We start from the raw sequence: 25,939 nt of genomic DNA, 5'->3' as shown, positions 1-25,939 counted from the left end.
TTATAATTTATTTATAACTATATACAAATAATAGTTTATAAATATTATTTTATTATTAATATATATTTTTATAAAATTACCAATAATTGTAATATATTATTTAACAGTTTATAAATAAAATTTAAATAATATATATCTTTTAATAGTATTTTAATAATCTATTATAGTTTATAAATTATTATAATATGTAATTTCTGTGAAAAGTATTTGCAGTTGGACGAGGTAGGATGATATTAATCAAATATTATTATTATTATTAATGAAACAGTACTTGTTATGAAATTTGTGTTTCCCTGGGACGACGCTGGTTTAGTCTTGGGGTTAAACTGTTACCCAAGTCAAAAAAAGAGGATTGTGGTTGCTGGGAAAGGCGCCTGCTTCCTGCTACCTGATTGTTTTACCCAGAACAAACCCTGTTTTTTCTGGTTTTGCAATGGAGTAATTTGCTCACAAGGTACGCGACCTTCGTAATTTTCATAATTTTTGTGCTTAATCGTGGTGGTTTTCCTGGCTTTCTGCGAGGACAGATGATGTCCGAGGTCTTTTTTTTCTTCTAAATTCAGTTTTGTTAAACATGTCGAAATTTGAACGGGGGAGGTTTTTAAGGATTGCCGCTGCATCAATGTCACAATAATTCAAAACTTGTTTCTGGTAGGCTGCTGCCGGTATATTTGAATTGCCTTGTAAGTGTAATTGCAATTGATGAAGCTGCAATTGATCAGATTTGCCGGGAACTGGGGCTTCTTTTATGTTTTTTTTTATTGTTAATTGAACTTTTGTGACTGTTCATGTGGAAATCTTGCGGTACAGGCCACGCTTTGCCCATGTTTACTATTTATAGCTTTGATGGAGATAGGGTTTTTCATTTGTGAACATTTGCTTCTTTGAAGTCCTTCTGCGTAGATTTGAAATAAATCAATGCTTTAGTATTCCTACCAGCGAATTATTTCTCCGGAAGGTGTCATTTTCTTGAACTTAGGCACGTGTTTGGAAAATTTTGAACTTCTCAATACAAAATCTTGTCACTTTGGGAGTGAGAAGGGTTGTACGTGCAAGATTCCATGTGTTTTCTATACAGAACATTGGATTTCCCTAGCCCGCTCGATTGATATTTGACGTTCACTGCAAAATTTCATGAAATGTATGTTTTTAATTTTTGCTAGGCCTGCTTTTGTTAAACTGCTTTTGAATGTAGGAGAAATACGCATTAAGTCGTTCTTAAGCTGATGTTAGTACCGTTAGTAAGGGGTACTGTGTGTTCGTTTTCCATATTTTATATTCACCCACTTCATTGTACCATGTTTGGATAATTATATAAGTATCAATTCACTGTCTGGCAGCCTACCGAATGGCGTAATGACCACAAAGAGGATAAAAGAAGCAAAATCAATAACTTAGTTGTTTATCAGTACTTTGCTTTCAGTATATTAGCACAGTAAATATTTTGTACATTCAATCTTTTGAGAAAAAAGATCACTGAATGGAGAGAGAAGTCCTGATAGAATGAAGACGATTATTTCCCTACGATTGGCTATCACTGAGACTTCTCTTCAAAAGATTAATATGCTGGCTTTATGCTTCTGTATTTTTGCATATCGCATAACCTCTGTATGTGGTCAAATTTCTCAAGTGAGTTCTGCAGGGAAGATCAGTAGAACATTTAACCCGAAATTGGGGAGAATGACATCAGAGGTCAATGATACACCTTCAAATTATACCAATTCCTATGATCTGAATCAAATTGGCAGTTTATAGAACAAGATGCTAGTTGAATATGAAACATTTATTGACAGAAATTGAATGAAAACTAGCTCGAACAGAATTTGCAGCATGTGTTTTAGTAGGTGAATTTTGGGTAGGGTCCACAATCATCAAATAAAGATAATTTTTTTTAACCACCAGAGATATCATGACAGAGTATGGTTTAAAGCAAACTAAGCTGCTTCAGTCTTAACCTATCGCAAACACTTCCAAAGTCAAATGTATAAAAATCCCTATGCAGTGTCATGCCCGAATGAATCACAGAGGAGGTCACGCGCCTTGTGCCTCTATACCACGCACCTTATGCTACTATACCTCTCATTCTTTTTTCTTCTCTGACAATCTCAAGCTCGTCAAATTCTTAGCATTTCTTTAAGAGGTGCCTTCTTTTGTGCCTTGCTCTATCACTAACCTGGTAAAGACAAAGTGTGCAGTTGTGATTTGCCAGAGTATTATCCTTCGTTTAACTCCTTGGAGTTTTCACCAATAATTCAGTCTTGACAGAACTTGAATATTTCTTTGTGTCCAAAATCTCAGGAGGCCTAATAGCTGTATCTTTGAATAAAGATTCAGAGTTAGGCAAAGCCTCAGGCTCAAAAATGACCTGAAGAAGTATCCAAAGAAGCAGGGAAAGGAAAATATTCACCCTGAGAGTTTCAGGGATAGTTTCATCACCAGGAGCAATAACATGCTGATGAATCTCAGCATCTGTCCATGAGGCATCAATTGTGAGAGATTTGGAGATGGTCTCATCACTAGGGGCAATGACATGATGGTGAAGCTGAGCGTCTGTCCATCAAGTGGGCTTTGTGTATGGTATTGTCTGCCTATTGCAGAATCGGAATTTTGTGCCATTTGAATTCATAATGTGCAATAGAAATATATTTTTTGCTCTTGAATTCAATTTTTGTTTTCCACCTTCTGTCTACAACCTCTAGAAGGAAGCCCCTCGAAGAGGCATATTTCCACATAGAGATGGGCATAATTAGAACAAGAGATGTGAGATGTCTCTTTAGATGAACAATGAGACTTCCCAATATCGTTCCTGATAGCTTTTAAACTTTCTAACTCCCAAAACTGTAGCAGCAGGTAGGAGAGATGAACACACAAATATGTAGAGGTAAAAGGAGCCAGTTAGATTCCCAGATTTTAGCACTCATTCCTTATCCTTGAGAAAGTCAAACTCAAGGATTTAAAAACCCGTTATTCAGGGGATAATGTAGATTTTATCCTCCTTTTTTCCGCTTCTTTCATGATTCAAGCATGTTGCTGGTGTTTGAAAAACTCTCATGCAAGGGAAAAGCACCTGTAGGTATTTTTCTCTATCTGTTGTCTTGCCTGCATGCAGATTTTGGAAATATGATCAGAGGGCAGAAAGAAGGGGAAAACACAGAAAGTGTTAGGGAATAAATGGAAGTTCCAGATACCACATCCAGTTTGGGTGATCTCCAAACCCTACTCTGATTTGAGCCCAATACCAACAGTCACCTACAAAGGAAGCCTCCATGGTTTTGTAATACAGGGAATGGGTTTTGATTTTCAATAGCTTCTGAATCCTCTGGGAATCATAGCCATGCTTTGGGTTTGCTTAGCTCGCAGCCCATCAAGTGAGAGCCAGGGAGGCAGTGTGGCCAGTATTAATATCAGATCTGCCTTCACAACTCCTGTTGCTGAAGACATAAGCCTGTGCTGCTACCATTCCATTCTCATGCTTCCCATCAAGTCTCACTGGAACCTTTAAGTACTGCTGTGAGAGACCAAAGTCTGCCCTTGTTTGCATAACATATATAAAACCGTTCAAGATTGGCAATTTTTAAACAACTGAACAAAATAGTTTTTTAATTTTAACTAAGAGCACATAGAATTTAGGGATGTATGCCTTCCACACTCACTATAGGCCTCAAATTCAGGTGTAACATGACTATAGAATATAAAAACAGTTTAAAAAAATAGGGTTTTTGGTGATAACTGAACTCACACTACAATTTGTAGTGATGTGTATTCTTCTTGTAAATTGAAATGGATACTTAGACAAGGAGAATCTTATTACAAAACCAAAAGTGTTTGTTGAAGTTATTTATTATTGATAGCCCCAATTGGTGAGTTGTATCTTTAGCTTGTATTCAAGGTTCATATGTCTGTGGAATGCCTAGGTCATGAGCTAACTTAGGTTTCTTGAAGGCTTGAAAAAAAAGTCTGTCGAGACAGCCAAGCAAAAAATCAAGGCCAAATTCCCACTCTGGAGGGCCTTAGAAAAGCAAAATACAAAAATGTAGAAAATTCTTTAAAGTAATATTTTTATAAACTTCTAGAATTCTGTCCAAACTGTTACTTGGATGATTTGAGCTGATTTCTGGATCACTCTGAAGCTTTTTGGATGAAGATGTCTAGTACAATTCGGCGGTGATCTGAGCCTATGAGACTACTTTTGCTCAAGATTTGTAAACAATGTATATGCTGTTTGCATGTTTCCACATTTTTCTGGGATGTCTATCAGGTTGGACATGGCCATGACTGGCTTTACCTATATTGAAAAAGACTTGGAATCTATTCCCCTTACCAGCATGTGCTAGAGCTTATTAATTCTATCAACTCTCCTTATCTGAGGAGTCTTCTACCGTTATTGGTTCATTATTGAATGCCTCTTTTTATTAGTTTCTTAAGTCCTTAGAACCACTTTCTGATCCATTTTAACCAGTACTTGTGGCTGCAGAGATGCTCTTTTGATTAGATTACTTCTGTTCCTCTTTAGCTCCACAGCCTTGTTGGCAAGCTAATTGATTCATCACTGCATTTATTACCTAACATGGAAGCATCTTTATTCTTGACTGCTATCTATTATTGTTAGTGTTTACCTTGATGATTTTGTTTAGTTCGCATATTGCAATATCTCCATTCTTATAGTACTCATCACCATTATCAAATAACCTTCAATGAGACAAATTGCTTTTAGTTCTTCTCCATAGCAATTACTACTCTACTATAACATACTCTCATCTCAGCAATGTTTTTTGTAACTGATCCAAAATCTTTATATTACACACTCCTATTACATTGTTACTCGTGTGCTTCCTTTCGCTCTGACCTTGGTAATTTATTCTTCAACTTTTTCTATGTTTGATACTTGTTCATTGTGTGTCTCAAATGGTTCCATAATACTTCTGTGATTGAACTTTCTTCAAGGGAAAAAATGCCATCGACAAATTTGAATTAGGAGAGTACAGGTATTACTTCTTGTGTACAACCATCTGTTTTAATTGTCCATTTTATTGAACTAGTCTGTCTGAGGCCTATATTGATGTACCCATTACTAACTGTTATTATGATGCAGAGGTAAAACACAACGGAAGCAAACACAATAGAAATAGGAACCAGCACCAACAAGAGATAGATTATAAAATTCTTCTATTTAATTTATCAAATGAACAGTACATACATTAGCTCTTCCTGCAGTTTTCTTCTCTTCGTAACTTTGTATCCAAAAACTTTGCTCTCCAACTTGACCTAAACCTAAACCTAAAACTCTACTTATACTTGCTGAGACGGTCTACGGGAAATTCTAGATTATTACAAAATAGGAAAAACAGTCTATAGAATACTCTAGATTGATATAGAATGGGGAAGAATGACCCCACAATGATCTGTACAAATCCCAAGAGAATTATCTTATCCTAATGACGAAATCAAGATAAATTTCTCAAGTCGGCTCGTGCATAAAACTTGACCTAAGTACATAAAACTTGACCTAAATACTTTATATAAAACTTTGACCTAAATACTTTATATAAAACTATGGCCTAAATACTTTATGTGGGTGCTCCTGCACCATACTCCTGGGGACAATAGAATCCAAGTCCCTTGGATTGGCCTTCCTCTTTTGTGCCTTCCAATTCTTTGGTATTTGTGGTTTGTACTCTTGACCAGTATCCAAATCAACTATTATATGTGCGTAAACCTTTTCCATATTCAGAGGGAACTCCTGTAAACCTACCATGAATGGATTAGGTGGAACCTCATTGAATATGACTTCACCAATTTGGGTTACTGAAGCAATTGCTGTGTCCTTTGATGTGATGTCTTTATGCTGCAATATCTTCATGCTTAGAGACAAATTCATCACTATTGGAGACTCCTCTATCCTCTTAGCTTCATCACAAGTCTTCTTCCTTGCTGCTAGTATCCTTTTGATAGACCAGACCACTTGCTTTCTTAACTTCAAATGCCATTTCTTTGTTGCATTAAGGACCATCACATCCAACTCTTTATTAACCATTTCATCACAATGCTCATTGAGCATTTCAACCTCTTTTCTATCTTCAAGAACTTCTATATCATAAATTTCATCAAAAACATGTTGTTGCTCACCTTGTACATCCGCTTCTCTATGTTCATTTGGTATGTTAGCATCGATTTGTCCATCTGGTATATCAGCATCAATGTGATCAGGTTGTTCTTTCAATGAACAACTCTTCTCTTCCAATGTCTCAGTATAGGCTTCTGTAATCTGAATTGGTTGATGCTCTACATCTTTATTTTCTTTTTCCATATTTTTCTGCAGTTCCTCTTTTAGTTGCACTAAATTTTCTTCGTGCTTTCTTAGTTCTTGCATTAGGAATTCCATTCTTTCTTTTAACTCTTGATCTATTCTGGCTTCCTCTTCTCTTTTCTTCCTTTTCTCTTCTGCTCTTTTCCTTACTTCTTCCTTCTTCTTATTCTGAAAATCCCAATATGAAACCCATGCATTGAATATTATCTTTTGATCATGAGATAAATCTCCTCTTGTGACCATTGTCTCCTATCTAGGTTCTCTCCACTCAACCTAGTCTTTTGGTCACACTTACAAGTTCTTTCCTCAACTTGTCACAAAATCCAATTCACCTTAGAAGCTAAAAGCTTTCCCCAAGCTTTTCCCAAACTTTTTGCAAGCACCTTAGGAGTTTTCCCCAAGCTCTGATACCAAAAATGATGTAGAGATAAATGCAACGGAAGCAAACACAACCGCAATAGGAACCAGCACTAGCAAGGGATAGACAATAAAATTCTTCTATTTAATTTATCAAATGAACAGTACATACATTAGCTTTTCTTGCAGTTTTCTTCTCTTCGTAACTTTGTATCTAGAAACTTTGCTCTCCAACTTGACCTAGTCCTAAACCTAAACCTAAAACTCTACTTATACTTGCTGAGACGGTCTACGGAAAATTCTAGATTATTGCAAAATAGGAAAAACAGTCTATAGAAGATACTCTAGATTGATATAGAATGGGGAAGAATGACCCCACAATGATCTGTACAAATCTCAAGAGAATTATCTTATCCTAATGACGAAATCAAGATAAATTTCTCAAGTTGGCTCATGCATAAAACTTGACCTAAATACATAAAACTTGACCTAAATACTTTATATAAAACTTTGACCTAAATACTTTATATAAAACTATGACCAAAATACTTTATGTGGGTGCTCTTGCACCATATTATCAACTGTATTTCTGATTTTTCATATACGTAAGAGAATCATATATGGATATTTGAGAATCCTAGAATGGTATTTCATAATTCCCAGTCTTCTACATGTCCAACTACTTTATTTTTTATTTCTATCTATTCTTTTTTTGGTGGATTCTATTGATAAATAACCATTGATAAATCACTAATAATATTAGATTCGACAGCATTGATCTGTAAGATATATCATCAAGGTGAATTTGGGTTCCCTTGTGACAGGTCTATTATTGCATTGAGAATTGGAGTTCATCTGTACAGATTTTTAAAATGGAATAGCAATTCCCTGTGCAATTTCTCCATTCGCCACTGAACTTGAATTTCTTTAAGATTTTTCCTAAGAATGTCCTGTTCACTCGTGTAAGAGATTTTTTTGTCAAGTTTTATCATCATTGTACCCTTCACTTGTTCTCTTAATAAATACAATGCCTCATTAGTAATCATATTTCCATTCAAAATTTGCTTTCAGCTATAAAGCTACCTTGTTTTCTGAGATTTTCTTGGGATTGTAGTGGTTCAAATTCTCTACTCTTATTGGAAATAAAATGTACTTTTATGCCATATTAACACAGGAAAAATGTTGTTATGGACTTGTTTACATTTTTTTTTGTATTAATAAAAAATATTAGTAGTTTTTCTTTCTTATCCTATTCACTAAATTTTTTTGGTTTCTTTCCTTAAAGTTTACTTCCTTTGTTCTTTGCAGATCCCTGTGTACTGTTAAATCTTTGATTTTGAGGATTTTATGCCCCCTATTTTGTGACAGCTACAAAATTCTGACTAATTTATTCCAAATTGTTCCTGGCACATGGGTAAGCATTCAGTGTTTCATATGTTGGGTTGTATTTATTAGAGAGAGGTGCCCTCTTTACTTCTTAGGCCACCTGTTTCAACTTCCCAATGGCATCCGGGAATGCACAAAAGGATGAGGCAGAAGTTGTTCCAGAGGAATTTCGTTGCAAAAGGTCTGATGGGAAGCAATGGAGATGCAGTGCAAGGTCCATGCCAGACAAAACCGTTTGTGAAAAACATTATATCCAAGCCAAAAAGAGAGCTGCAAACTCTGCCTTACGTGCTAGCCAGAAAAAGCTAAAGAAAAAGGAGGAGGTAAGTGAAGCAGTTCCAGAGAGCAAGAATAATGATGTTGAAAAAAGACATATTTTTGATACAGCTGGTGGGGAGTTCTCAGCTATCCCTTCAAATAAGAAGTCAAAATCCAGAGGCGTAATGCACACGGCTCCTCTTCGTATAGGGCAACGCCAATCTCAGTTGTTGAACGATGATGCAGAAGTGGACATTTCGATAAGTCGCATGTCTGAAAAGGAGGCTGCTTTTGAGCCATATAAGATCCCAACAGCTCCATCAAAAACAAAAACTGCAAAAGACTTTGTTCACAGGCCTCTCTTGGTAAATTGAACTGGTTATAAATCTTTTTTTATTGAATCATCTCATTTTATTTCATTATGCTTCTTGTAGATTCCTTACCCTATTTTGAGATAATATAAGCATTGGTCAGAATTCAAAACCATTGATTTGTTTTTGAGGAACATGTCATGGTATTATTTTCAGGATTGTTCTAGTAAGAGCACGGGTACGCTAGCTGAGGCAGAAAGTGCAATGTGTCATCAATGCCAGAGGAATGACAGAGGAAGGGTGGTTCGTTGTTCAAAATGCAAAAGAAAGCGTTACTGCCTACCATGCATTTCTAAATGGTAGGACTATTTTTTCTGGTTGGATTGTATCTAAACCACCTTTTGGACTATACTTAAAAACTTGTCATGATAAGAATGAATATATGATGTTTATATTTAGGGTGATTTTTAACTCTGCATGGCACACTGGTGCATTCCAATTTGATTCAGGTACCCTGAATTACAAGAAGAGGATATTGAAAAGGCATGCCCTGTTTGTCGTGGGAAATGTAATTGTAAAGCATGTTTGCGTGGGAATGGACATGTGAAGGTATTCAATCTTTCTATGATTTGTTTTAAACCTTTTAATCACTAGACTGAAATTTCTATGATTTTGACAGGTCACAGACGTAAATTAATACCAGCTTGTTTGCAGAAATGCTGTTCCTTCTTTTATGGATATTGTAATATTTGGAGGGCATGTGATGTTATTGATTCACTTCGGAATTTGTTATTTTTTATCTATATGTAGGCAAGGGTGGAGGAAACTGATAGCATTGAGAAGTTACGGTATCTCCATTATTTCCTTTCTATGGTTCTTCCTGTGCTTAAGCAGATCCATAAGGAACAGTGTTTGGAACAGGAGGTGGAAACCAAGATTCAAGGTAAGAGTGGACGATTCTTTGTTGGTTTGGCTGTTGCTTAGCCAAGTTCTTGTCACATTCTTCATTCTTTTTCTCTTATTTTTTTTCATGGGCTCTCAGTGTCCTTGAAATATGCATCATGCTAGGTGAAATGGAAACAAAGCTGGAGATTCCCAGAGCCAAACTTAATTCTGACGAGAAATTATATTGGTGCGTAACAAAATTCAATCTGTATATTCTTTGGACAAAGATGTGGTTTTGTAATCTGAATATTATAAGATCAGGTTCTACCTGGACAAGCTGTGGGGAATGTTAGATTTTGAAATGAAAAATTATAATTATATATTGCTAACATTTCTGTTGCTTTCTGTTTTACAGTGATAACTGCAAAACTTCAATTGTTGATTACCACCGAAACTGCCCATTTTGTTCATATGATCTTTGTCTCAGCTGTTGTTCGGAGCTTAGGGAAGGTTCCCACCTTGGAGTTAATAAAGCAGATTCAGCTCAGCAGTCTATAGATGCACCTTATTCTCATGGTAGAGATGGAATTCAGAGAAACAAACAGACAAAAGTGGCTGGAGGAAGAGCTGGTTTGGAGCTACCATCCCAGGCTATTAACAATAGCAGCATGGATTCTACATATCGATCATCAGATTGGAAATCAAATAGTGATGGGAGCATTCCATGCCCCCCAAAAGAATGTGGAGGCTGTGGCAATTCTTTGTTAAAATTAAAACGCATATTCAAAATGAATTGGGTTGCAAAGCTAGAGAAAGATGCAGAGGAAATGACTAGTAGCTGCAGAATTTCAGATGGTTTTAAATCATCTCGTCCATGTCTCTCATGCTATAAATATGGTTCTAATGGAAACAGTGGGTACCAAAGAAATATTTTACGCCAAGCAGCATGTAGGAATGACAGCAATGGGAATTTCTTATACTCTCCTACCGCACAGAATATTAAAGAAGAAGGTCTTGAGCATTTTCAGAAGCACTGGATTAGAGGTGAGCCTGTAATAGTTCAGAATGTTCTTGAAGGTACATCTGGTTTGAGCTGGGAGCCAATGGTAATGTGGCGAGCTGTGCGGGAAATCACTAATGGAAAATTCAATGATGAAACAAAGACAGTAAAGGCTATTGATTGCTTGGATTGGTGTGAGGTATATTCTGTTTTCTCTCAACAGCAGGAGTGCATAAAATTTATATTTTCTCATTGATGCTATTCAATGGACATAAAATTTAAGTTACACTCACATGTCAAGTGGAAACCTATTTTGAGCTTTTCATGGCACTGGTGCAAACCATTTTTTTGCATTTTGTTAATTTTAAATTTTTATTATGTTTTATATATTTTAAAATTGTCAGTAAAATAGGTCATAACGCATACAGATCTGACTGGTTTATTACTTGGTGGTGCAGGTTGAGATAAGCATCCATCATTTTTTCAAAGGATATACAGAGGGTCGAATGCATAAAAATGGCTGGCCTGAGATGTTGAAATTGAAGGATTGGCCACCTTCAAATTTTTTTGAAGAACGTTTGCCTCGCCATGGAGCTGAATTCATAAATGCATTGCCTTTTCATGAATACACTCATCCCAATTGGGGCCTTCTTAATCTGTCAGCAAAGCTTCCTGAGAATTTTGCGAAGTCGGAACTCGGACCCAAAACTTACATTGCTTATGGGACACTCGAGGAACTTGGTAGAGGTGATTCAGTTACTAAACTTCACTGCGATATGGCTGATGTGGTGGGTACTATTCTTATGTCGTTACAAAATAATACCAGTAACATCATGTCTTTATAGCTTACCTGCAATTTTAGAAGGGGTTTAGAATCTTAGATTATTACATTTGTTTTTGTCTTCTTCGGTGCATAAATGCGCAACCGAAAAAAAACTCTCTTTTAAATTATATCATGAAAAATTTCCTGGAACCAAGGTTTGGCATTGTCTATAAACTTCTCAAGTTGGACAAGCTTCCTGCATTGAAGGTATTTCTGGGTTTCTAATGAGACTGATCTATTTTGGGTTACTGCCATTAGTGTGCTTTTTCTATTAGTTTTATTATGTCATTTGTGTGTAACTTATCACGTATTTGTCCTTTTGTCTTCTCTTCAGGTTAATGTTTTGACCCATACGGCTGAAGTCAAGTTCCCAGGATGGCAGCAAGTTAAGATAGATAAGATTCAAAAAATATATAGAGCATTAGACTCAAAGGAACTCTATGGAGATTCAGAGAGGGTTGACAATAAAGCTGGTGATGGGGAGAAAGGAAGATCAACAAAAGTTCAATCAGGAACATTAGATGCTTCACTGCTTCACAATATTACCAATAAAAAAGCTTCTTCCCCTCCCGAGAGAGAGGAATGTATTAATGATTATGATATTGAATCTAGTTTAATGGTAAAGCATGTTGATTGCAATGATGAGCAGGATCGAGAAATAAATAGACTAAAAATAGATGGCCTAGAAAGGTGGAAAGCTAATAGTAGTGAACATAAGGAACATGGTACAATACGGGCCAAGGTAGAAGCTAACCATATTAATAAAGAGAATAATGGGATGGAGTTTGCTCATGGTGGAGCTCTTTGGGATATTTTCCGGCGAGAGGATGTACCAAAGTTGCAAGAATATTTGCTAAAGCACTGTCAAGAATTCAGACACATTAAAGGCGTCCCTGTTGATTCTGTAAGCCTAGACAAAATTCAAATAGAAAGTTTTATTTATTTTGAAGAAGCAAGCGATAAATTTATCAGTTGATTAGGTTCTAATGGTTTTTATATCTGTTTCAGGTTGTTCATCCTATTCATGACCAGTCATTTTACTTGACTGATGAACATAAAAGGAAGTTGAAGGAGGATTACCGTGAGTGTTAATTTTATTCATGATTGTAACTTTTCCACGCAGTATTGTGTAAATTCTTGTTAAAAAGTGAACATTTGTTTCCATCTGTCTTGCTGTGTTGACTAATTTTTAATACATTTGCAGAAATAGAACCATGGACTTTTGAACAACACCTTGGTGATGCTGTTTTTGTTCCAGCAGGATGCCCTCATCAAGTGAGAAATTTGAAGGTGAGATTGGAGTATTTCAATTTACAAGTTGCTATCAGCCACATCTCTGTATGTGGAGAATATTTCTTCTATCTACGAGGGGTCTTTCTCTTGAATAACCATATGGTGATAATGGCCTCATATAATATTTTTTAACTGAGCACTCAAATATACATAATCAACTTGACTCTAAATGCAACTGAACTATTATTTAATTCTCCGAGAGTTCTGAATGGGTGATTTAATTCTGCCTTTCATTTTGTTGGCAGAATTATGCTTGCAACAATAATTAGTGGGTTTCATGGTGGTTATCCTTAATTCTATTAAATTTTGTTTATTGTAAAAGCTAAAAAGGCTTTCATTGTGTTGGCAAAATTATACTTGCAGCAGAAATTAGTGGGTTTCATGGTGGTTATTCTTATCACGTAGAGCATCCATACTCCATGTGAAGTACTGTAAGTATGGTTTATAGATACAATCAGCATTGAATTATATAATACGTTGCATATTATTTTCATTTTGGAGAAATGAAGGAGAAGACATGTAAAACAAACAATCACAACAAGTTCCTTGTAGTCACACAACTTGGAATTAGGAGTGCAATGAAAAACAAGAGATGACCTTGCAAAAAAATTAGTTAAAGCTTTGGCAAAGGTTGACTAAATGCTGATATAAACCTTATAAATGCAAGCTGAAAATTTGATATGTAATTTTTGTTGAATTTCTGTGCTTCTTTACCACAGGCAATGATTTGCCCTCCCAACTAAAGACAATTCAGGATTGTCTCCCCCGAGCATATATTCTCTATCTTACATATTAAGAGAGAAAGACTAATCTTCCTTTATACCGATCAAATGTATTTCATAAAGGGATGCCACCCTTCCAAAGTTTGGGCCCTCATTATAATATAATAATTATTATATTATATTATTATGTAATAAATATATAACAATTATATAATATAACTATATTATCACATAATTATAATATTTACAATATACTAATTATAATTATAATATAATCACTTACTAAAATTATATTATGTCACAATAATATTATAATTATACTATCGATATAACTATTATACTATTAATCACAATAATCAATATAATAATTGTTTCACAATAAAATTATTATCACAACCTTATGCTATCAATGTCGGCTAGAAGGATTCCGACCATAGCTACACTAACATTAACACTCCCACTTAGCTAGGGAGGACCTTCGATAACTTCTGAGTTATAATATTTTATGTTAAGGCTGAAGGCCAATTAGCATATCATAGCTCTAGGTTAGCCCAAGAAGGGATCTTACCTAGCTACAAAAATCAGCAATTTTATGGATAATCATAATTTCAAAATCTGAAATTCTGAGTGATGTGTCTGTTTTCCACAAAATATAGAGTTAAATTGGGAGGTCTCTGACTCTCTGCCACTTGGAAGAGTGATTCAACTATTCTTCTTAGGCTTTTCCTTCAATGGTTTGTGGCGCAGTCATGTATAGAGGGTCATCCATGCAGCATTTACATAAACACACAATCTGTGCACAGATAGTGTCCACATGATCTTGTGACAATTAATTCAATTCGCTATATATGCCCAACAATCAGAACTTTAACATCAGTTCAGTCTTTGATTACATTACTGTACAAGTGTGGTCATGACTATTGGCTTCTTTGTGCTGATCTCTCTAATCTAAGCTCTGCTTTACTCTTCTCTGCTGGTTGCTACTTCATCCTTGGATCTTTTCCTTAAGCTGTCTTATATAAATGAATTAACCTCCTTTAATAGTGCATTTTTTGTCGTAGGCCAAGATGTGAATTATTATTCCAAAATCAATGTGGTTTCAAACATGATCCCCTTGGGACCAACAAGTCTCCTCAAATGATTAACCCCTGGCTAAGGCTCAAATATCTGACACATGATGTGTAGACTTCTTTTAAGCTAATCTAGCACATCTCATGGTCAAATGATCAAGAATTTGAAAAGGACACATGGCCCTATTGATATTTTGTATGATGGCCCTATTGATATTTTGTATGAAATTGCAAGTTGATCTGCTGAATATATGGCTCCAAAGAGATGATTTATTCTGCTGGCCTGAGGATCGACTATGACTGAAAGAGATAACTCCAACTGCCGCATACCAAACAAATAGAAAAGACATATTGAATAGCAAAATAAGACATTAAAAGCAAGGGTTGATGCAAGATTGCTTGTGGGATGTGCACGAAACTTGTGAGACAAATTATCAGGTGAGAAACTTGCCCACTTACTTGCCCTTGTATTTTGGCATTTTTGTAATAAAGACTAGCCAGATAGGCAAGTCTATTGCCAAAACATGGGGGCTAGCATGAATGTACATGATGACGGAAATGCTTTCACATAGAAATGTGCAACTTTCTTGGCTTTCAAAGATTGAAATTGACTCACCATCTTCCCTCGCACTTTATTGGAAATCTTGTTTGAGCTATCAAACTAGTTTAAAGTTTGCAACCATGATACTAGTCTAAGCCATAGGATACACCGAATTTCATCCATGAAGTTCAAATTTCAGCAAATTTTTTCCCTTTCCGAACTTCATCTGAATATTATGATATTTTTATATAATATTGTTATTTATATTTATTTTATTTTATTTAAAAATAATATTGAGTTATTTAGTTTAATTATTTAGCAAAGTCGAATTTTGTGGCTATATTACTTATATTTAAAAATAAATAAATTTATATAAGTTAAATTTAATGTCGATTGTTTTCCAAATTTTTATCCTTGCTGAATTCCATCCGAATTTTATGATTGATGAACTCGAATTCGAATTTGAACCTTGTGACTTAGGTAATAGTCATAAATTTTGGCATGGTATGAGAAACATAGGTGGATATGACAAAGACAACGGGCTTTAATCATCCATGCATTTTCTCATGTCCTTGTGCTTGGAACTCGAATTCAAATTCGAACCTTGTGACTTAGATAATAGTCATGAATTTTGACATGGTATGAGAAACATAGGTGGATATGACAAAGACAATGAGCTTTAATCATCCATGCATTTTCTCATGTCCTTGTGTTTGGATTGAAAACAATCAATAATATTTTGTAAGTTGGGCTCAGTCATTTTCATTTTATGGGACAATCTTAATTTATATTATTTAACAAATTAAGAAGTATTATTTATAAATATTTGAATATAAAAAAAACATTTTTCATTTTCTGAGGGAAAATATAACAAATAAATGGAAGTCCTTAAAAAGGCAACTATAAAAGGAGCACATTTCTTAATTTCATCATTGATTCAAGTTGTCCTTTTGGCTTTTTGCATTCGCTTCTCAGATTGAGTATTGTGTTCAATGTAATGCACCATGGACAAAAACCCTTGGTTTTGTCAAGCTTTCGTGGACAAAAATTCACTTGGATTCCTCATTTGGGATCAATGATAAAAATCTTTGTTTCCCATTTTGTGTGATTCTATCCAGGGACCACAATTGTCTTGACTTGTGAAGATTTGAAGACATTTTTCAGTTTGTGACAGTGTTATTGATTTCTGGAGATTTCAAGCAAGAACCCAGTGATACGTGATTTGAAATTGCATCACCAAAGCATATTTGATGGTTAATATAGTGTTTCAAGATTTTGGTGGATTTGAAAACATGTGGAGGTAGGTGAGCTACCCTAGTTAGTCACCACATTGTGGAAGAAGAATTCAGATATCTAGGGAACCTTGCGTGTTAAATTGCCAGCTGTACAGCTGTGCTCATCATTTCAATCATCATATAGCATGCAAATTGATACTAAAATTACTTTTGAATTGTTGCCAATGTTCCGGAGATAAAAGTAATTTTGAGCACCATATTTGAGAAAGTCTTCAAGGGTTTCAATTCAGATCTGAATTTTACAGGCTGTACATCTCTAGCTAGCCCTTAAAGTCAAGGGTCCGAGGAAACAAAAATAAATCTTCGTTTAACTGATTTCAAGGAAGATACAAGGGTTGCTTGCATTTAGAAGTTTTTGGAGCAGCAAGTTAAACCCTAGATTAGGCCATATACTTGCAAAATGTATTGTAAAATTTTAATCAACATCTCGAACAAACAAAATATTTTCTTGAAGGCTTTCATTGAGTTCTCCAGCATCCTAGGGTTTAATCAGAAAGTTTTGATTTTTATCTGCAAGCTAGGTTTCAAAAATGGTGATTATTGACCACTGGCTGTTTGGTTTTAAATATTTAATTTGTTTCAAAAATAGGAGTTGCATAATATATTTGTAGACATTTTAGATTTGCCACATTTATGTCATTGAGCTCGATTAGAGTCTAATCTCAAGGCTTTTTTTGTTCTTTGGAACATATGTGGATCATAATTTTTGTTTGGAGGTACAGCATGTGAGATTGACAAGCAAGAGGAAGCAGAAATTGGCTTGTGCTAATTTGTAGTTCTACAATAATTTTCTTGACAACATGGTCAGGAACCCATATCAGGATAATTTCAGTCTTGACCTCTGCAAGGGAAGAGTACCAGTTGGCATGACATAAGTAGGCCTTTGCTCCAAAAGCCCATATACAAAAATAATGTTGGAATAACTATGGATGCAATGGAGAAACTATGGATGCACCATATTTTTTCATTGGTGAACAAATGCATGGAATCATATGCTTGTCAATATTCCATTAGCTTTGAATGGTGAAATGGTATTTTTGAGGTACATGGACACCTCAAGTAAGATGAGCAATACAAAAGAGATTGCGTTAGGTGGGCATTGAAAATGTGGTTTAGATTGTAACTAATAATGCAATAGCATATGTGGTAGCTAGGATAATAATTTAAGAGAGAGGCCCAACACTTCTTTGAATCCCTTTTGTTGCCCATTGCCTTGACTTTGTCTCAGAGGATATTGTAAAAAATTAAAATTGATTGGGTGAGGAAGCCAAAAACATCACTAAGTACATCAGTTGCCCTTGGGTTTTTAGCTTTATAAGAGACCATACCAAAGGAATACACTTTAGTGATTGGGTGTGACAGTTTGCAACAAACTTGCTCACCTTGCAAATAATTTGTAATTTTCTAGCATATTTGATGCAGAGCTTTGTGAGAAATTGGGATTGAGTTTATTTTATTTAAATAAGGTTGATGATGAAAGGGTCACGAAGACAATTTTTGACGGTGTCCTTGCAAAGGGAGTTTTAAAGATCATAGAATAGCTTCGAACTTCGAAATTTTAAATTTAAATTGTATCCTTCAATTAAACTTCTAGTTACAAGATGTTCAATGTAACTCTAAACTGTTTGTAGGTGTCGAAACTTCAGTTAGGGTTTTGTGTCTAGTGAATGGGGAGCAAAGTCCAATAGGTTACATTTATGAGACTATGGATAGAATAAAGTATGCCATCCAAAATAGGGAAGTTACAGACGAAATTGAACCTTCATGTGACATTAGAGGTGGAACAATCAACTCCACCATCTCATTCATGGGGCCAAGTAGGTCATCCAAAACCACAGGGGAGATAAATCCAAATTTGTACCTACATAGGAGACTAAAGGTGGAACAATCAATCCATGTGAGTATGGAAATGACTTGTTTAGGTAAACTATTCTCTGAATTCGTATTGTTGGACAGTAATGGTTTTCAAGCTTCCGTATGAACAAGAAATAATAGCATATCATGTTCCAACAGGTGAATCTTTGACAATGGGTAGGATCTATGTTGTAGTATCTGTAGTTAAACTTGATACTGTCCCTTCTCTTGCAAGACAACTTATGGCTGCATTTTGGAGCAACAAATTGCTCAGCAAGTGGCATTTTTTTTTTGTTTTAATTGCTTTCTAGCTCCCATTTATATGGGCTTAGGGTATCATATGCATTGTACGGATTTGCATTTTCTTTTTGTCTTCTTATGCATTTTCATTTTCATTTTCTACTGAGCTTTTTTTATTGCCTCAGATCCTTCTAATGCAAGGTAATAGTCTTTTTCAGTATTATTGGTGAACCTCTACATGAATGTACCTGAGCTGTCTTGTTTTTTGATACTATGCATGTGGCTTATATTACATGGTATACATGTTCATTGGGAACTGTGGAAACTGTTAATTTAGTTTGGGTTTTAGGTATCACAATCTTCTTTTTGAACCATTGTTATGCTTCAATGTAACAGGCGAGTTAGAAGGCTGCTGCTAGTGAGGGTCCACACAGTCATTAGTTAGCATGTGTCATTAGGATCCTGGTGCCCATGCTGCTGTCTGTTGATCCCTAAGAGGCTCGTGCCTAAATAAGGGCAGTTCGGAAGTTTCATAGGAGTGGGACAGTGCTTCCTGTGAAACAACCTCTGGGATTTTGGAAGCTGACTCTTCATATTTAGAGGTGTTGGAAAGGAGAAAATAACTTTTCGCAAAAGAGCTAATTAAGCCCAAGGGGGCGATTTGCCAATGCAAAACTTTAAGAATTCATTAGATAGTAACCTTTAACACCCTGAACTCTTCGGGTTCAAATATTTACCACCTCTACGTGATAGACTCGATTTACCGCTGACCCACCATTATTGATCAGGAAAAGAAAACATATGAAATTGGTAGGACATAAAATGCAATATTCTGATCCTAACCATGGGAAGTATCTACAGGGATCTGAGTAAAGGCAGAAATCTCTAAGAGATGCACGACTCTTCACAAGGAAAGACGTAGTACATGAAAACCATTTCTGAGTGGAATCCAAGCAAGAGACACTTGGAAGTGTTTGCATGTCTAGACAGAAATAGTTCCTATAAGGGCCAATGAGTGCACAACTATCCTTGGGGTCCATCCTCTTAAGAAGAAGGCTATAAACATTACAATTCATCTTCTATTTTAAAGAAAAATGGAAGAGTAAGAGTGTTACATGTGTCCAGGGCATTGGGCGCGAAAGACAGCTCGAGCGAATATGCCTGATCATGAAAGTGAGTCTGCCATGTATTACATCAGGGAGGAGAACCTTAGAGAATAATGAAGGATTTTAATAATGTCCACAAGACCAAACAGTCTAAGGGACCACAGAATCACAGCCTTAAGCTGACTCCATTAGAGAATGAATGAATGAATAAATGAAGGATTTTAATGATGTCCACTAGACCAAACAGTCTAAGGGACAAATCACAGCCTTAAGCTAAATCCAAAGCCTTAAGCTAAATCCAAATTCTTTTCCATGTCTGAACTCTGCTATGAATCTTGACAATCAATCTTGTGGTTTGGTTGTTCTTATGCTCCCTGAATAAGATGTGTATGCTGAAGATGCAGTTAGGAAACTGATTGCTGTAGAGAATATCTACACTATCCTCATCACATTCTCCGGGAAGCTCCATGACACCTTGTGAATGATGATATCAGTACAAGATAGGCCAGATTTTGTCATGTTATGCAACTCATTCATCAGGTTTCCATGCTGTTGAGTACTTGTGTGGTGGATACTGGTGATAGCCTTGGCCTTAATTGTTTTTCCATCATAAAATAACTTGAACAGGCTGATATTCTTTATCTCCCAGACATTAAAATTCTTGAGGTTTTGGCTACATATTTCATTTTGCTTAGTAGAGGTGATCATTGAGTCTATCATTCACCATTGGGCCTCTTGATAATGTTTACGGGCTTTTAATGCTTCCATGTGAAGTGAGCAATTAAATAATTCATAGTCAGACAGTGGGGAAGTGCTTGGGATGTTCACGTACTTTTCCATGTAGCAATTCCAAGGCAGTGTGGTCAGCCTGTGGAAATTCTGAGGATCCAAGACATTTATGGTGATTTCAAGTGTATTAAATCTTTTGTATGCCTTGTGATCTTACATAAATATTGGAGCCTTATGATCTTAATATCTTATGTGGTGCCTAAAAACATGGGCAAGTTATAGGTTATTCATATAGCTTTCAGAGCACAAAAGTAAATATTATCTGGTGATATTTGTAGAGAAATACAGAAGAGCTTTGCAGAATATCCTGTTCTCTTTATTGGCATGAAGCATGTGCAACGGTAAAGAACTTAAGAAGTGGACAGGTTTCATTTATTTGAAAAATATGGGCAGAAATATACTAGTGCAAATTTTCTCTGCTAAAAGATGATCTTTTGGCTGTGTTTGTGTATGATATGGAAGTCTATAAAGTATTATTGGGTGATCAAATGAGGTATTTTTTAGTAAGGTGTATTGTTAAGGGTTTATGTAAGGCTTGGGGAATGTCTGTACACAAGTAACATTCAATGGGGGCAAATTCACTACAGTTGGTGTAGTATTTGGGGGAGCTAGCGCTTTTGTGATATTTTTGGGATTACATTTACTGACTTCTTGTATGTTTGTGCTGATAGGATACTTGAGTGCTAGATAGAAATGTGTTTTTCAAACACAGACAATGGATACCAGACATCATTTCGCTTCTACAATAAATCCCTCTTAAGTTGATATATTTTGAATCCAGCAAATTTTATTTTGAATGAATTAGTAGCCAGATAAATTGGATTCCAGAATCAAATTCTAATTGACCTATAAATGTTTTGGATACATGTTTAATCCTTTTACGGGCTTTTTGACTCAGTTTCCCATTGGAGTAGGCACTAGTGAAAAATGGTCAATTGCAAGTATCTTATAAATTATTTTGTTCTTTTAAAAATATTACCTGAAATTAAGTTTCAATTAGTTTGCTAAATACATCATCGAAGGTTACACTTGTCTCCTTACCATAATGAAAGGTGTGCATGCTTCTGTTTTTTTATAAGTTGCATGAGAAGTAAGAAACTATGAATAATATTATATATGGGAAAATAGTATGGATTTGCATGCTTAGATGTTCTGTATGTTGTTTTAGGAGATATTCATCAAGAAGACCATTAAACGAGCCCAAGTGATAATTAGTGACTATATTTTGAGTTATTTTTGTGCATCAGGTATACGTAAGCTTTGTGACTATGTTCATTCTATTAGATATTTCGCTTTAATCGTTTTTGGACCATTAGAGATAGAAGTGCAGGGAAGCTACACAGCCTTGTTAGTTGGCTCAAATCATCTGCAGTTTGATTGTGAATTTCAGCTTAATGTTTGGTACCAACAACTGCATGAGAAGATGGTTGCTTTGTTTCCATTATATTATTAGGTTTAGTATTTGGTAAAATGAGATTATTATATTGCTGCCTTGCGTCCAATGTAATATCAATTTTAGGATCAGTAAGATGATGTTATAATCTGTAGGGGTTTAAGCAATTTCTGTGTTCTTTTTAGGTTCTATGACCTATATTTTGTTGAAGTCATGCGAGGGTTCCATAGGCTCTGAATTGTTTTAGATAACCAATTACATACATGTGCCAAAAAAGAAGAAAGTGTCACTTTTGTTGAATACTAAATACTAAATAATGCCGCTTTAAAAATACATCCTGGCTGATAGATACATTCAATCAGTAATTGCACAATTAACGTAGATAAAGATTTAATTCAAATGGACCAGTACTTAGAAATGAATGTGCAGAAATTAAATGCAGTGGGCAAGGGTACATAGCTCTGAAACCCATGATGAAAAGTGGTTGTTGGCAGCCCTAGAAAACTAGTTTGATCAATCCCAAGTGATGTGGAAATGATCTCTGATTTACGTGTCTGACTAATGTGGAAACTTCTGAATCCTGCTACCCTTGATCTCTTTCTGATATCTGAATAGCTTGTAGGGAACTGGTGTTTATTGACAATTTTTGGGACTCTGCATTATTATTAGGATCAATTTCTTCCAAGTCAGATGCTGAATTGACTGGCTTTACATCTCTATGTGAGGATTTGTGGACAATATACAGATGCATACAGGTGGCCAATATCCAGATGATGTAGGTTCTAAATCTTTGTCACTTCAAAAATTGAAGTGGCCTCTAGTGATTTCTACTCGATCGACTATATGAAATAGTTGCACATTAAACTTCATTAATTAAATACCCAAGCATAGCAATAAGCTGTGCAAACATGTAATTAATTCAATTCACAGTGGCTAGTAGAAAGGGATTTCTTTGGAATCAAAACCTAAGCTTCTAAAATTTGGGTTCCATCCTGTGCACATTGAGGGAGAGAATGTATTGGAAGTAGGTGTGAATGTGAGTACAATAATGAGAATTAAATGGTCAATCTCTATTTATGAGTACGGGTGGGAGTAAACGAGAGAATAAGGATTGGGACTGAGCCAAACTTGGCACAAGAGTGTGCCACTTGTTGATATGTGACTGCATTTAGACGGTCCATCAAAATGGGTCCAGAACTTGGAAATTAGCTTGGGTATGCAAATTTGGCCATTAGAAGATGCTAATTACAGGTTTGTATTCTGGATTGTTTTTGTTGTAGGATGAGAAATAGCCTGAAGGGACCAACCCTGGCCCTTATTAGAAATTGGTGGAGGCTTTCTATGGGAATATTATGAATTGGAAAAGACAGCAATTGCATGCTGTATCATATGAGGGTGAGGAGTGGGAGGCTTTCTGTTTGTGATAGTTTCCCATTAAGGAGTAACAAATTATTTTATATTAGGCTACTGCTTATTTTCATAGTTTGGCTTTCTCATCCTGATTTTTTTTGTGTAGTGTGGCTTTTTGTACTTTTTTCTTCTAATGTTATTGTTATTGGCATATTCTCGTTGCAATAATTTTTTTGTTTTCTTAATATTTGAAGATGTTTCAGAATCCTATTTTTCCAGGACACGTGATTCAGAGATTTATTAATTATGAATTTTTTGAGGTTGACATTAATGCTTCCAAAGTTGGCAGCTTCTTCTCTGTCTTCCTTTGGTTGCTATGGGCGCTTGTGCACACTCCAGCATTAATCATGGCCTGTTGACTCTGTTTATGAATGAGAGCCAGAGGCTAAATCCAACATTCGTCTGATAATAAAATAATTGCTGCATAGCTATTGTCAACATGGTATTAACATATAAAAAAGGATTATTAATTTATTAGTGACGAATATTGGGCCAAGACTTGCACAATGCCAGGGGTGCATCGCAGTTGAGAACCAATTTTGGTGAAATAGAAGTAGAACATGGTACTTGTTTATTGCTTTGACTTTTTATCTTCAGTTACACATTTTGGTAGGTAAGTCTCCTGAACACATGCCCTGTATTTTGAAAATTAATTACAATATAATATCGAGTGGTTTCTATAAAATCACCAAAAAATTATATCATGCTGTATATATTGTACTGAGTGATTTGTCATCTGGAGACAAATATTTTATGAGTTTTGGTGGTGGTTGTGGTATTTTTACCCCTTTTTCTTGCTGATAATGAATTTAAAAAGCAAAGTGATGTTGACACTGTTTTTTGAACTTCCTATGCTGCCATTACAACTTATCTATGTGCTACAGTCATGCATAAAAGTGGCTCTTGACTTTGTGTCGCCTGAAAATTTACAAGAATGTGTTCGCTTGAATGAGGAAGTTCGTTTACTCCCAAAGAATCATAGAGCTAAGGAAGATAAATTACAGGTATTGTTTTGAAATTTGTGCAGATGGGAACAAGATCATCTATATTTAATAGCAGTTCAGTACAAGAAAACTGGAAACTCATTAGTTCATTGTTTTCTATGATTTTCAATAGGCAAAGAAGATGGTTCTCCATGCAGTGAGTTCGGCTGTTAAAGAAATACAGAGGTTGACATTAGATCCGAAGTAAGTTTCCCAGATTTCCATTTTTACATTCTTGGGTAGAAATAGAATGGATGATGCTTTAGGCAGGGCCATTGGAATTAGTATGCATTAATAAATTTCATTAAGGTAGTTTTTGTTTGTCCTGGATCATTCTTGAGCTAAATGTGCTCTTACTATGTCCTAAGTTTCAGGGCTGTGAACCTTGGGGAAGAGAACTTGAATTTGACAGGTCTTGTTTCGGAAAATCTAGAAAAGATGAACAAAAGAAAGAGATAATTCTTCTGGAATTGGAAATCGCACTTACTAACAATTTTGGCGTTAAAGAATGTTGTAAAGATGTATTTTTAAAGCATTCAAAATGCTGCATATCTATGAACTGAATTGGCATGTATCTTGTATGCTAATCTGTTCATGTGGATCTTCAATCCAAGTTGTAGCTATAGGATTGCTAAGTGTAAACAGCAATTGTGACCCCTTTGTATAATTACCTTTTGTTTGAATATAACCTTCTCTACATGCACTGTCATGTGATTACCAATACTTACAATCATTACTCAATAACCTCTGGGAATAAATTGCATTGAATTGTCTCAGCACAACATCTTATCATTATTCTAGTTTGACTTGAAACAGAAAAATTTCCCTTTAAAATGCATGATAACGGCTGTGCATTATGATGGATAGATTCAAGTGACCTATGGTCAGTAGATGTTTGGGTGCAATTTGTGATGCCGAGAGCCATTGTTCCATCAGTGCGGGTGGAAGTGTAGCACTCTGGACATAAAATCTCAAAAATAGAAAACTAAAAAACCAAAAAATATTCAGAGGATTTTGTTTTGAAAATTTGAAAGCAGAACTCGTCGGAAAACAAAAATAAGAGAATAAATGAAAATTTAAAATAAAAAAGTGAACTTGAGTTTAGGATTTATATATAAACATGTACCCATTAACCCATTTAACATATTAGTACTACAAACTATTGCGAGGAAAGTTTTTAATGTTATTGTACTATTTTGAGTTTGATATTCATAAATAAAAAATAGAGGAAAAAGTATTTAATAATATTTATTAGTTTAACAATTTTGGTTTTTTTAAATCAATGTCTAGTATACTTCATAAGGTGACCCCTCTGGTACCACACGACCTCATCCTCATTATTACACAATTGAGGTTCACACCCGCTACTACATTAGATCAGTGAAGGCACAAACCCCCAATCACAATTGAGTTAACAAAGGTTTGAATCTACCACCACTTAACTAATATATTAAGTTGTGAAACTTTATGATTGTAGTTTTCATTATTATTTATTATTATTTTTTGATCGGTAAAAGGTCAAAGCCATGTTATATTATATAAGAGTATTACATTTCAAATTTCGATCTAATTTAAAATATAGCTGTTGAGGTTTATATGAAGTTAGTTGACAGTTAAATTTGTTATAATCTTTTAAAATGGTAAGACGGTTAGTCGTTATAATTTCATATGAAGATAACATGCTAGTTGATTATTTATCACGAATTCATGGAATTGAAAAGGCGGTTAGACGTTATGATTATTTATAACTTATTATGATAATATGATTTAATTGCGGAGGATTTTTTTTAGGAAGTACGTCGAAGGGGTGGAAGCATTGTCAGAAAAGAATTAGGCATAAGAACATCACCATCACTAGGCAAATAGGTTGAGGACTTAGCGATTTGAACGTCAAGATACAATCGATGAAACTACAT

The 25,939-nt window shown here is 35.2% G+C and overlaps 1 protein-coding gene across 5 annotated transcripts; it reads left to right on the top strand.

Annotated features, from left to right (window-relative positions):
- The first annotated feature begins 258 nt into the window (after positions 1-258).
- Positions 259-24,799, top strand: LOC149535031 (lysine-specific demethylase JMJ27-like). Of its 5 annotated transcripts, none has more exons than XM_089806570.1 (14): positions 259-454; positions 7,973-8,673; positions 8,836-8,978; positions 9,129-9,228; positions 9,430-9,562; positions 9,688-9,751; positions 9,920-10,703; positions 10,963-11,292; positions 11,662-12,231; positions 12,336-12,408; positions 12,532-12,617; positions 23,925-24,044; positions 24,157-24,227; positions 24,392-24,799. In XM_089806570.1, the coding sequence occupies exons 2-14, from the start codon at positions 8,167-8,169 to the stop codon at positions 24,480-24,482; spliced, it is 3,072 nt and encodes a 1,023-aa protein (XP_089662696.1). In that variant the 5' UTR covers positions 259-454; positions 7,973-8,166; the 3' UTR covers positions 24,483-24,799. The 5 variants fall into 5 exon arrangements, 3 of the variants coding, with proteins under 3 accessions (XP_089662696.1, XP_089662697.1, XP_089662698.1); XR_016357775.1 differs by having other exon boundaries at positions 262-454; positions 23,974-24,044; positions 24,398-24,799; XR_016357774.1 differs by having other exon boundaries at positions 262-454; positions 23,974-24,044.
- The last annotated feature ends 1,140 nt before the right edge of the window (positions 24,800-25,939 follow it).

The sequence above is a fragment of the Cupressus sempervirens genome, chromosome 10 (assembly GCF_028749045.1).
Source record: "Cupressus sempervirens isolate cs-2001-9-10 chromosome 10, ASM2874904v1, whole genome shotgun sequence".
Classification (NCBI taxonomy): domain Eukaryota; kingdom Viridiplantae; phylum Streptophyta; class Pinopsida; order Cupressales; family Cupressaceae; genus Cupressus; species Cupressus sempervirens.
Note: the sequence above shows the minus strand (reverse complement) of the source record. Positions and strands in the feature narration are given on the sequence as shown.